This window comes from Peromyscus californicus, unplaced genomic scaffold (assembly GCF_007827085.1).
Source record: "Peromyscus californicus insignis strain IS unplaced genomic scaffold, ASM782708v3 Scaffold_17__1_contigs__length_78620276, whole genome shotgun sequence".
Taxonomy (NCBI): domain Eukaryota; kingdom Metazoa; phylum Chordata; class Mammalia; order Rodentia; family Cricetidae; genus Peromyscus; species Peromyscus californicus.
In genome coordinates, this window is record NW_026294469.1 from 31,534,685 (window position 1) to 31,546,696 (window position 12,012).

The window sequence follows — 12,012 nt, forward strand, 5'->3', positions numbered from 1 at the left end:
CCATGTCTCTACGTGACAGGAAATGGGTACATAAAGGAGACCTGTGATGTCCCTGTACTGAGGTGGAGGCTAGAACAAAGGGCCTCAGACAGAAAGACAGACAGACAGATGCAAATAGAGAGAGTGGAGGTTTAGATACAGCTATAAGGACAACGCTAATCTTCCTTGCTGCCTCCTTCCTATCTCAAGGACTCTTGGTCCCCTAATCTTTTCTTTCGTTGAATGTATTCTAACTTGCAATTTTATATTTATTCATATACATTTGTTTTTTGTTTGACCAAGTGGACTATAAGATCAATAAAAGTTTTGTACAATGCCTGGCATGATGGATTCTCCAATTATACTTGTTGAAAGAAAAACAAACTTATGACAAATAGAGCTGAGAAAGACAAGCCAAGAGGTGTTAACATCAGGTTGTTTCCTCCTGTTTCTTCCTATGGGCAAGAATTTCTAAGCATCCTAAATTGTGTGGCATTTATTATTGCCACACATTCCACTAAAGAATCTGCATGGTTTGTCTCATTAGTCCTCTCGACATAGCCATGAGGAAGTGTGTCCAAAGGCCCCAGGACACCTTCAGATCAACAAGTCACTGGGAATTTGTGAAGCTGTTCTATTCCAGCTAAAGGATACAGAATAAAGTAAGCAGTGGAAAGGGGCACATGAGGCAGAGTCCAAGAAGGGTGCCGTATAGTGCTTCCACAGGCCCGCCCCCCACAAAGGCAGAGAGGCATGCCTGTTTCCCCTTCAGTGAGTGACTCAAGACAATCTGCCCTGTAGGGATGCTCACCTGAGACCTGGTGTCCAGGAATCTCACTGGAGGCCATGTAAGGGCAACTGGCCACCTGTGAGGTTTACTGTAGTCTCCAGCTCCTCCAGAGATCAAGTTTCTTCTGCTTGTCCTCATTCCAGCATTAATGACGTTGCTATCTTGGACTGTCCAGCAGGCATGTCAAACCTATGGCATGCAAACCAGCACAAAATCCTAAATTCATTTAAAACACTGTGAGACGTATGTGTGTGTGTGTGTGTGTGTGTGTGTGTGTGTGTGTGTGTGTGTGATTTTCTGTTTTGTAACTCAACGACATGGTCCTTGAGTATGAACTTTGTAGATGACATTGTCATGTTATTATGTAAAAGATTGGGCACACCTGATTCTAATGTGGCCTGAGGCCTCCAAATCTCTCTGAGCAAGTACCATAGTCTAATATCTTAGACATTACCTCCAAGAACAAAAAGTCAGACCTTTTTTTTTTTTTTTCAAAACAAGGTTTATCTGTATAGCTGTCCTGGAACTTGCTCTTAAGACCAGGCTGGCCTCGAACTCAGAGATCTGCCTGCCTCGGCCTCCCGGATGCTGGGATTAAAGGCGTGCACCACCACCATACCTTAGACCTTTTGTTAGATTGTGCAAAGTTTGGATAACCCAGCTTGCTGCAGTGTGGTGAGCATAGGGAAGTAGAAGAATTTACCCTAATTTTTTAATGCTGTGCTCTAGGGATCAGGGAAGCCTTGATTTGGCCAAAGTCACAAAAGCTGAAATACAAACAAGTATCTTATTTGACTGAAATATATATGTTCTTCTACCATATAATCCAGCTGTATCATACTTAAATACCCAAAGAACTCTTTGCCCAACCACAGAAATACTTGCAAATCCATACTTCTTGATTTTTTTAATCCACAAAATAATCCAAGAAATGGAACCAGCCCAGATGTCCATCAACAGATGAATGAATAAAGGAAATATAGCACATAGGCAATGCCTTCTTATTCAATCCTAAATAAAATCAAAATCAAGGCATTTGCAGAAAAATGGATTGAACTATATAAATCATAGTGCTAAGTGAAGGTAGTCAGACAAAGAAAGATAAACACCACATGTATTCTTTCATATGAAGGGCCTGTATTTTAATTTTTTATATTTGTATATATGGGAGATACGTCATAAAACTAAAAACGGGGCCTTGAGAAGAGAAAATACGGTCTTAATGATTAGGAGGAAAACGGATGCATGTGACATGAACGGAGACTGTAGCCTACCAAAAGGAGGGAGCAGTAGATGAGCTCTCTCTGTTTTGTTTGCTCCCTCTCACCACGTGATGCCTGCTGCATGTCCTTATCCAGCCATGAGGTCTTAACCAGATGCCAAGCAAAGACCAACACTGCGCTCTTGAAGTTCAAGAACCACAAACTAAATAATTGGTTTTCTTTATAATTTTTTTATAATTGCTTTATAAATTACTGCGTTACTTCCAGTGATGGCAATGGAAAACAGACTAGCCACTGTTGCACTTAATCTCTGGTTCAGGTGCTGCCTGTGGCTTCTCTCAGGGAGGTCTACCGGTTAAGAAATAACACCACAGTTTGCATGTAATATCTGATCTGGACATCAGAGAGCTATAAGAATAAGGTTCATGACCCAAAAGTAAGAATTAGTCTTCCTCCATTTAAACATCAATTCTCAAGAAAGATACTAGTTGGCCCAAATGGTGCCTATGCCTGCCCCCTACTATTTATTTTGGGGAGCAGCAGAATCTGTTCTCTGACTGGCTGGCAAGGGCCCCCATTGTGAGGTGTGACTAGACCAAATGTCATTATGTGTCTGCCAGAAGATGAAGACAAGCAGAAAGTTTCTCAGCGAGGGATTGTTCACACACAGAGAGACAGCCCAGTTGCGTTACTGCTAACTCTGCAATACCACTGTTTAGTTCTGAGCTCTGTCCATTGTCCAGCCACCCAAATCATGGCCCCGGAGCTTCAAGCCGACTGAAAAAGAGAACCAAACTGACAGGGCTCAGGAACAATCCTTCAGCTTTTGTTGTTTGTTTGTTTGTTTGTTTTTGAATCTCAAAGAAAGGAACACTTTTTAGGCACATATGAGCTTCCACTACAAGATGGATTATCTACTCTTCCATCAAACACCATGACAAAGTTGGATAATGACCTTTGAGTCTTCCACTCTATTCCCCACCCCACCCCACACCCCTGCACCTGCAGAGACAAAAAAAAAAATTATGAGCAATAAAAGCTGGTGCCAAGCTCACAACGGGTAATAGCTGATGCAGAACTTAGAGTCATTTTCCCTGGAGGGAACAGTTGAGGGCCGGATAGAATCAACCATCTGAGACTCTTCAGGTGCTTAGCTTTTATGTGAGGGCTCTGGAGTTCAATAATTCATGCTAATGCAGCCAACATCAAGGCAAATGCACTCACACTTCATTCAGATTTTGATTACTAAACAGTCCCGGTGACTTTTATAATGGGAAAACACTCTGGTGAACTCTAGCTGAAATGGGAGGAGTGTGGCCAAATCACCAGGGCTTTGGGGTCAGAGGAGCCCATCTTTCTTGGACCTGGTGTACACTGGCTAGGTGTGGAGCTTGTCTGGTGACATTTACCATCTCAGGAAATCCTAATCAATAAGATAGGGTGACACCATTTACTTCACAGGGTTGTGAGGCCACAGGACTGAGATTAACAGATGAAAAATTCAGTCCCATGACGTAAGAAAAACTTCAGTGGCCTGAAAGAACCCTGAAGAGTGTCCATTTCCTCCTCCCTCCAGAGTCGGTTTCTGTCTCTCCCCCCTCTCTCCCTCGCCGTCCCCTCCTGCCTCCCTCTACCCTGGCTGCACATGGAAGACAGTGTTTTCTGTCACTATAACGGGAGTCCCAAGAATAAACAGGGGACATATTATCCAGAAGGAAGGACGAAGATGGAAAGCCTCGTGCTGAATATAGACTCTGTAATTCATGTCCACAGTGCTTACCCATGTTGAGGAGGAATGGAGAAAAGAAGTGAGGAAGAGGGAGACAATTAGCACCAACGCGGACTTCCAAAGTTGAGGCAGCTTCAAAGGAATTTAGAGGCACTTTAATATAACTTTGCTTTAATACACTCCCTCGGTCCTCATTAAAATGCGTATGCCACTTGCGCTAGAAATATCTTCCCGGAAGGAAAAGAAGAAAGTGGGTTAGTAATTTACAAGCTTATATCAAATCTCCATTGCCCCCATTTGATTTGGAAAAGATGTAGCTCAGATGAGTAGCATCAAACCTGGATGGTAGGAAAGCTTCATAAAAATTAAAATGCAGCCGGGCGGTGGTGGCGGCGCACGCCTTTAATCCCAGCACTCGGGAGGCAGAGCCAGGCGGATCTCTGTGAGTTCAAGGCCAGCCTGGGCTACCAAGTGAGTCCCAGGAAAGGCACAAAGCTCCACAGAGAAACCCTGTCTCGAAAAACCAAAAAAAAAAAAGAAATTAAAATGCAGGTACAAAAAAAAAATCCTACTCCAAGAAATACTAAGCAAATAAATCAGGGCTTGGGTCTGGGATATGTGTTTTCAACATCTTCCAGAATTCTGGTACCTGTAAATCACAAGTTTTATTTTGAGAAACATGAGCTTAATGATTAAGACTGTGGGCTTAAAGAGACTCTTACATTCAAAACCTGAATCCACTGCACCTCACTTTGTGAATTTGGGCAAATTTTAACTTCCGATTTCAAGTTTTCTAAGTTTTGAAATTTGAATTTATTTATATATTTTTTTTCAATGGTTGCTGTGAGAATTAAATAAAATACATTATGGAGTAATGGTATCTGGTATGTACAAAAAATAATACTATTATATATATTACCATTATTGTTTAAAGGACCTGGATTTTTTTGTTTCTTTATCATTTCATTCTTTTCCTTTCATAAATCCAGAAGAATAATGCTTTAAGATAAAAGTTTACGTAGTTTTCAAATAAAAGTCTAAAAGTGAAGTAGTCTAGGGCAATATAGCAGAGCCTCTTTCCCCTTTTAGAAGTGGCCTTCATCCTCATGATTCAAGATGGCTGTCAGAGCTCCTGCTGCATCCCACACGGCAGGATGGAGCCAGGGAAGGGAAGACAGTCTCCAGCTGCCAGGAAGACTGAAAAGTGTTACCAACCAGTATTTCACGCAGTCATTTGCCCAGAAAACTGTGGCTTGTGTTTTGATGGAAAATTGGAGGGAAGGAATTTGGAAGGACAGGTGTTTATTGCTAGTGTCTCCAAATCAGGATGTCTCACAGATTCAGTTTTTTCCTGGGTATCCTCTGCTCCCATCCTCCTTCGTGCTGGTTTCTCAAACGGCATCTTCCTCAAAGCAGGTCGTAATTACTTGTCCTACTCAATCTGGCTAATTTTCTTTCCAGAGGCCTTCCATAGCTACACACACACACCTCACCAGTAAGCTTTACTCCATTCTTTCCCCCCAATTTCGACTAATTTTAATAGGCAACACAATCGCTTCGTTATAAGAGTTCAAAACCAGAACTAAACACTTAGGAGAAAATTCAACACCCAAAAAACATTGGCCCTTGGAAATAATCTCAGTGTCCTGAGGAGCAGATATCTAACATTTCCCCAAGCAGATAAGTTGATACGTGATGAAAACCTAGTCTACACAACTGTCTTTGACTTTTATTACACGGAACAGCGTATGGAGAGTGACACTTCACGCTAAAGGTTATAGATCAACATTATCTGCTTTAATGACGACAGAACTCTCACCACATGAATGTGTTGTTATCCCTTATTCAACCACTTCCACGTCTTGCTCACTTGCCCTCCAGTTTCCTTCCCCACAGTGAGCTGTGCCCTTGTACTTCTCTCTCAGCCCCAGGCTCTCCTTAAAATATCCACAGCTCAGTTATCCCATCGCCAAAGGGATTCGAGCTCTCCTCTCCACAATCTACTTGGAATTCCATTTTCAAATGAGTGTCCTAGAGCCAGAAAATTTAGGAAGACCTGAATTAAAGTCATCCTACTCCCCTAAGAACAGCAAAATAACCCAGTGCAAGGGAGCCATTTCATCCCACTGCCCAGAAAAGCACACACAAATATCTCAGGTGAGAGAAAGCGAGAAAGGCTTTTGTTGGAACCTGAGTTGTTAGAACTTTCAGTGTGCCAAGCCAACCTCAAATAAGACCACACTGAGGTCATTCCTATGTGGAGAAAACAGTCTCAATTAGGAAAAAAAGAGAGAAGGGAGAGAGAGAGAGAGAGAGAGAGAGAGAGAGAGAGAGAGAGAGAGAGAACATTTGACTGAATAAATTATTTAGGCAGATGACTGATCTGACAAATGATGATTCACAGGCTGATTTATTTTTTTTTCAAAAGCTATGATTGATTCCTGAGTAATTGTTTCCTTGTCTCAGTTGAGTTTCCTAATGATCCAAATGTTCATGAGGTCTACAGTTTCTGAAGAAGGCTGGAGACAAATTATGCTTCTCACAAACCACTTCCTATTTGCAGGTGGTTTCCACTTCCATTTTCTTCCCATCAATGCTGAGGAGCACGCAGAACTGGTGTCATCAGTTCCCCATTATACATGATGCTAATAAAGGAAGACACTCACTGAGCACAGATTATATTCTAGGCAAGATGGTAAATGCATTATGGATAGTCTTTATTGCTTACAAAAGTCCTAATGAGGTAGACATTCTACTAACACCCTGTTTTATACATGAACATAGTTCAAAAAATATTAAACAACCCTAATCACACAAGGGGAGAGAGGTACAACCAGAATGCAAAATCAGTATGGACCCAGAAAGAATCACTGACTCATTGTACTGGCTGGTTTTATGTCAACTTGATACAAGCTAAAGTCATCTGATAGGAGGGAACCTCAATTAAGAAAATGCTTCCATAAGATCAGGGATATAGGCAAGCCTGTAGGACATTTTCTTAATTAGCGACTGATATGGGAGGGCTCAGCCCATTGTGGATAGTGCCACCCTGGGCTGGTAGTTCCTGGGTTCTATAAGAAAGCAGGCTGGCCAGGCAGCACTTTAATCCCAGCACTTGGGAGGCAGAGGCAGGTGGATCTCTGTGAGTTCAAGGCCAGCCTGGGCTACCGAGTGAGTTCCAGGACAGGAACCAAAGCTACACAGAGAAACCCTGTCTCAAACCCCACCCCCCCAAAAAAAGACTAAACAAGCATGGAGAGCAAGCCAGTAAGCAGCACTCCTCCATAGCCTCTGCATCAGCTCCTGCCTCCAGGTTCCTGTCCTGACTTCCTTGGATGATGAACGGTGATATGGAAGTGTAATTCAAAGGGTTTATACCCTTTGCTCCCCAAGTTACATTTGGTCATGGTGTTTCATTACAGCAATAGTAACCCTGACTAGGACACTCAGTCAGACTCACAAAGCTGTGAGTCAAGTCTAAACCCTATTCCTGCTATCAGGATTAAGAACAAAAGCTCTAGACCCAGGTAGCCTGGGTTCAGAGCTGATGTTTGCTGATATTTACTGTCCCCCAAGTGTGTCACCTTATGGAAGTTACCAAACCACAGTGTCTCAGTCAGCTTCTTCAGTAAACGGGATGGTGGACTTCGGTCTCAAAAGGTTACTATGTTGTTTCCATTTCCTAGATATGGTAAATAGAGCAGCAATGTCCCACACCTGAGACTTGGGGAACATTGTGGAAGAGGGACAGAGAACGTAAGAGTCTGGGGATCAGGGAGTTTGCTATGAGATTGTGTCTCCTACTCATACCAGAAGCTGTTCCCATGAGGCCTCACCAACATGCTACCCAAATAAAAGCTGAACAAGGATGATGCCACTGGTTTTTCCAGATAACTTTGGAGTGAGATAAAAGATACATGCATATAAACATTGATTTAAAATTATTTCTGGTATAGATAGATAGATAGATAGATAGATAGATAGAGATATACAATAAAGTGCATAGATCTTAGAAATAAGTGGAGACAATCAAATATAGCCACAAATCAATGTTTAAACCAAGATGTTGCTAAGGTATGCTAAGATGGATGGGGAAAATCCCACGAAGCCTCAACCTTACACAAAGAACTATAGATAACCGGGGAATGCTGGGAGCAGGAGAGGTGGTCCTCCACAGGGAAGAACACACCAGTTGGTTGTCCAGTGCCCAACAGTCAGCACTGAAAACATGCATGCAAGTAACATCATCTGGACTGACCTGGTTGTGCTGGAGAATACAGATGTGCATGCAAAAACAACTGGTGAAAGAAAAGGCCATGAATTTGAGGAGAGTGGAGAGATTCGTAGGGAGGAAAGGGAGGGGAGAAATGTGATCATTGTATTATAATCTCAAAAATAAAAAGATCTTTGTCCAAAAAGAAAAAAAAGGAGAGGTTTACTACGATGGTTGCTGTTCATTGAAAATTTGACAGGCTCTAGAATCATCTAAGAGGTGGACAGCAGGTGCTGAGCGTACCTATGAGGGTTATTTTGATTATGCTAACCGATGTGAGGAAACCCATCTCAACTGTGAGCAGGACCATGACTTGGGCAGGAGATGATCCTGGACTGTGTGAAATGGAGAAAGAGAGCTGAGTACTTGGAAGCGGTCATGGCTGTTTCTTGACCAAAGCTGTGGTGTGAGCAGCCGCTTCCAGCTTCTGCTGTCATGCCTTCTCCATCGTGATGGGTACCGTGAACTGTGAGCCGAATGAACTCTTTCTCCTTAAAATTATTTTTGTCAGAGTACCTCATCACAGGACAGGAAAAGAAAATAAGGCGGCTACCTACACCAAATGAGCTGGATGTCCACACACAACGATCACTAGCAGCTGGTGTGAGACCTTCCAGCCCTCCAGCCCTACGCTCACTTGCTGTTTTCTGGTCCGTGCCACTTGCAGGTGCCTCGAGCCAAGGCCTTGTGCAACTACAGAGGGAAGAATCCCGGTGACCTGAAGTTTAATAAAGGAGATGTCATCCTCCTCCGGAGACAGCTTGATGAGAACTGGTACCAGGGGGAGATCAATGGGGTCAGTGGGATCTTCCCAGCCAGCTCCGTGGAAGTCATCAAGCAGCTGCCCCAGCCGCCACCACTCTGCAGGGCCCTCTACAACTTTGACCTTCGAGACAAGGATAAGAGTGAGAACCAGGACTGCCTGACCTTCCTCAAGGTAATCGCAGACCACAGACAGACGATGGGAGAAGCCACAGTCCGTTGTTTAATACTTGCTGATTTTTTTTAAAGAGTATGCGTGTTACACATGAATGCACATGTGCATGCATCTGTGTGTGTGTGTGTGTGTGTGTGTGTGTGTGTGTGTGTGTGTGTGCATGCACATATGGAAGCGATGTGTGTGTATGACTTCAACTACATGGACTATGTATTAGTCAATGTCTTATTGCTGAGAAGTGACATGTGAGCATGGTAACACTTATAGAAGAAAGTATTTAATTGGGGCTTCAACTGTATTTTCAGAGGTTGTTGTACCATAGGTGTCCAAATCCCCTCATAGAAACCCAAGTTGGGGTTACCTTATTAGTTGCTGCTGTCACAGGTCAACATGTAAGTACATGAAGTGGTACTGTTACAATTCCTCAACAAAAGTCCACAAGTCCATTCATTTAGCAATTTCTTTTAAATAAATTTAATCTACTTTCACTTTATGTATGGGAATATTTTGCCCACATGCATGTATGTGTACCATGTATGTACCTGGTACCCATGGAAACCAGAAGAGGGCATTGGATCTCTTGAACTGGAGTTACAGATAGTTGTGAGCCACTGTGTGGGTGCTAGGAACTGAACCTGGGTCCTCTGCAAGAGCAAGTGCTCTTAACTACTGAGTCATCACTCCTTCCCCCCATCTGACAGTTCAGCCACTGGGAACAAAGTGATGGAGCAATGTCCCTCCTTCTGTTGAACTGGGAGTCCAATGGAAAACACACACATCAGTGGGAAAGTGTGACAAAGAGCCCAGAGCAGGGGACTTTGTCCATTCTGTCACTGTGGAACACTGACGCTACATTAGAAAAATCTAGGGTAGTCCTAAACCCAGCATGTCCGAATTCAACCAAAGATCTTCTCTCTGCCAAATGTTGTGGCGTGTCTGTAATCTCAGCATTTGAGATACTGAGGCAGGAAGATCACTAAAGCAGTCTGGGCTCTATAGCAAGTCTCTCTCTCAAGAAAAAAAAAAACATAAACAAAAACAAAAAGAGGGTGTGGTAGCTAGAAAGATAGCTCAGTAGTTCTAGGAGAAAACCAACTCCCACAAGTTGTCCTCTGACTTGCACACACACACCACGGTACATGTCACACACACACCGGAGAAAGAGTTGTAACAAAAAGTGTCCCACTAAGGTATTAAGTAAGACATCAATTGTATGAAGTAGGAGAGTAGACAAAATGAGGGGACAGTACCAGAGGTCATGATGCTAGAGTGTGGGAAAAAGCACAAAGGGGGTGCTCAGTCTCATACTTTGAGTTGGATGAGGGTTCATAGCTGAAGTTGACTGTTCCAGCTCACTTTCAAGACTTAAGCACTTTATTGAATGCGTAAATGTATGTCTTGAAAAGAATTTAAATCACATTTATATGCATATATCTTTTATCTTGCTGCAAAAGCATCTAGAAAAAAATGTCGAGCAAGCTGCTAGCCGTGGCCGTACCTACACCGTGGTGGACAGAATCCACTTGTTTTTCTTATCAGTATTTTGAATGTTTCTGCAACTTTACATATAATCTTTTGTAGTGAGAAAAATTTTGAATAAAAGCTGCTTTATTTTTTGACATATTAAAACGGAGTCAGTTCCAAAATGTCTTCAAAATGGGAATGAAAGTCATTCCCCTTTGCCAAGCTAGAGCTGTATCACCTATGGCTTCTCTCTTGGCTTCTCCATCAAGTTAGTTTAAATGAAAACCACAGATTCTGCTTGGAGTATTCTGAGTTTTCCTACCAGGCTCCACTGATCCTCAAGTCCCTTCCATTCCTCTTGGAAATCTTGGTGACTCAAACACTGCCTTTTATGATGGCAGAGGTATTTCCCACACAACCTTCTCAAGAGCTGTATACCCTTTGCTCCCTGCTACAAACTGTTCTCCATGGAAGATTTCATCACCTGAAAGTGAAGGGTAGAGCTGACTTGAGGCCTTCTCTTTCAGGATGACATCATCACGGTGATCAGCCGAGTGGATGAGAACTGGGCAGAAGGGAAGCTGGGAGATAAAGTGGGCATCTTCCCCATCTTGTTCGTAGAGGTATGTGAGTCTCCCAGCTACAGCTGAGTCAAGCATGCTCAAAAGTGTCTGTGTGCCCGCCCCAGTGACGCCTGAGGGAAATTCCTATTTAACATGAGGTTTAGAACTCACTGGAACCTCTAAAGAAAAAGTCTACACAATGACACTCAGTTCTGGTGAATGTGGAGAAATGGATATTTTCCACTGTTTCTTGCAGTGTAAAGTGGTCAAATTTCTCACACTGAAATGCAAGTTCACCCATATTTTAAAAAAAACTTAAAGTGTGCACTGGTTTAACAATTAACAATTCCACATCTAAGAACTGGCTATAAGGAAATATTTAAATAAACACGTAAAGTTGTTGATACAAACACACCAAATGTTTACCATAGCATTGTACATAATAGTGAAATGCAGAAATAATCTAAATAATCAACAGTGAAGACTCACTTTGTTGGGGAGGGACAGAGTCTCACTGTGTAGACCAGGCTGGACTCAAACTCACGGAGATTCACCTGCCTCTGTCTCCTGAGTGCTGGGATTAAAGCATGTACTACCACTACACTGGGGCTACTCTTTATTATGGGCCAGAAAATTTTTATATATACCATTTAAATGTTAATAATATTGTGAAATACTAGATATTATTGGAAAATATATGATTTATTGTAGAGTTGACAACAAATTGAATAAATACAGATTTTTCAAATCCTCAAGATGAGAAAGTCCTGGAGATCTGTCCAAAACAATGTGAATGCACTTAACCCTGCTGAACTAGACACTTAAAATGAATGAAATATTAGAAAACACATAAAACAATGAAACAAAGTTGAACTAAGTTGAAAGCAGCTCTAAAAATGTGTGTTTGTGGGGAAAAGCAGGGAAGAGATTGCAATGACGTGCACCAACACATACCAACATATTGGGAGTAGTGACCACTAGATGTAAAATTCCAGCTGGAAGCCAGAGGTTGACATCAGATTTCTTCCTCTTCAGCTCCCTACCTTATTTTGTG

The 12,012-nt window shown here is 42.4% G+C and overlaps 1 protein-coding gene across 3 annotated transcripts in view; it reads left to right on the forward strand.

Moving 5' to 3' along the window:
• The window catches only part of Sh3rf2 (SH3 domain containing ring finger 2), a 108,150-nt gene that overhangs the window by 45,111 nt on the left and 51,027 nt on the right, over positions 1-12,012 (forward strand). For 2 of the 3 annotated variants that reach the window (XM_052742090.1, XM_052742089.1), the window contains exons 3-4: positions 8,662-8,931; positions 10,923-11,018. The exons of the other annotated variant lie outside the window; for it this stretch is intronic. In XM_052742090.1, coding sequence (XP_052598050.1) covers positions 8,662-8,931; positions 10,923-11,018 — 366 coding nt within the window. The remainder of the gene's footprint in view (positions 1-8,661; positions 8,932-10,922; positions 11,019-12,012) is intronic. 3 annotated transcript variants of the gene reach the window in all.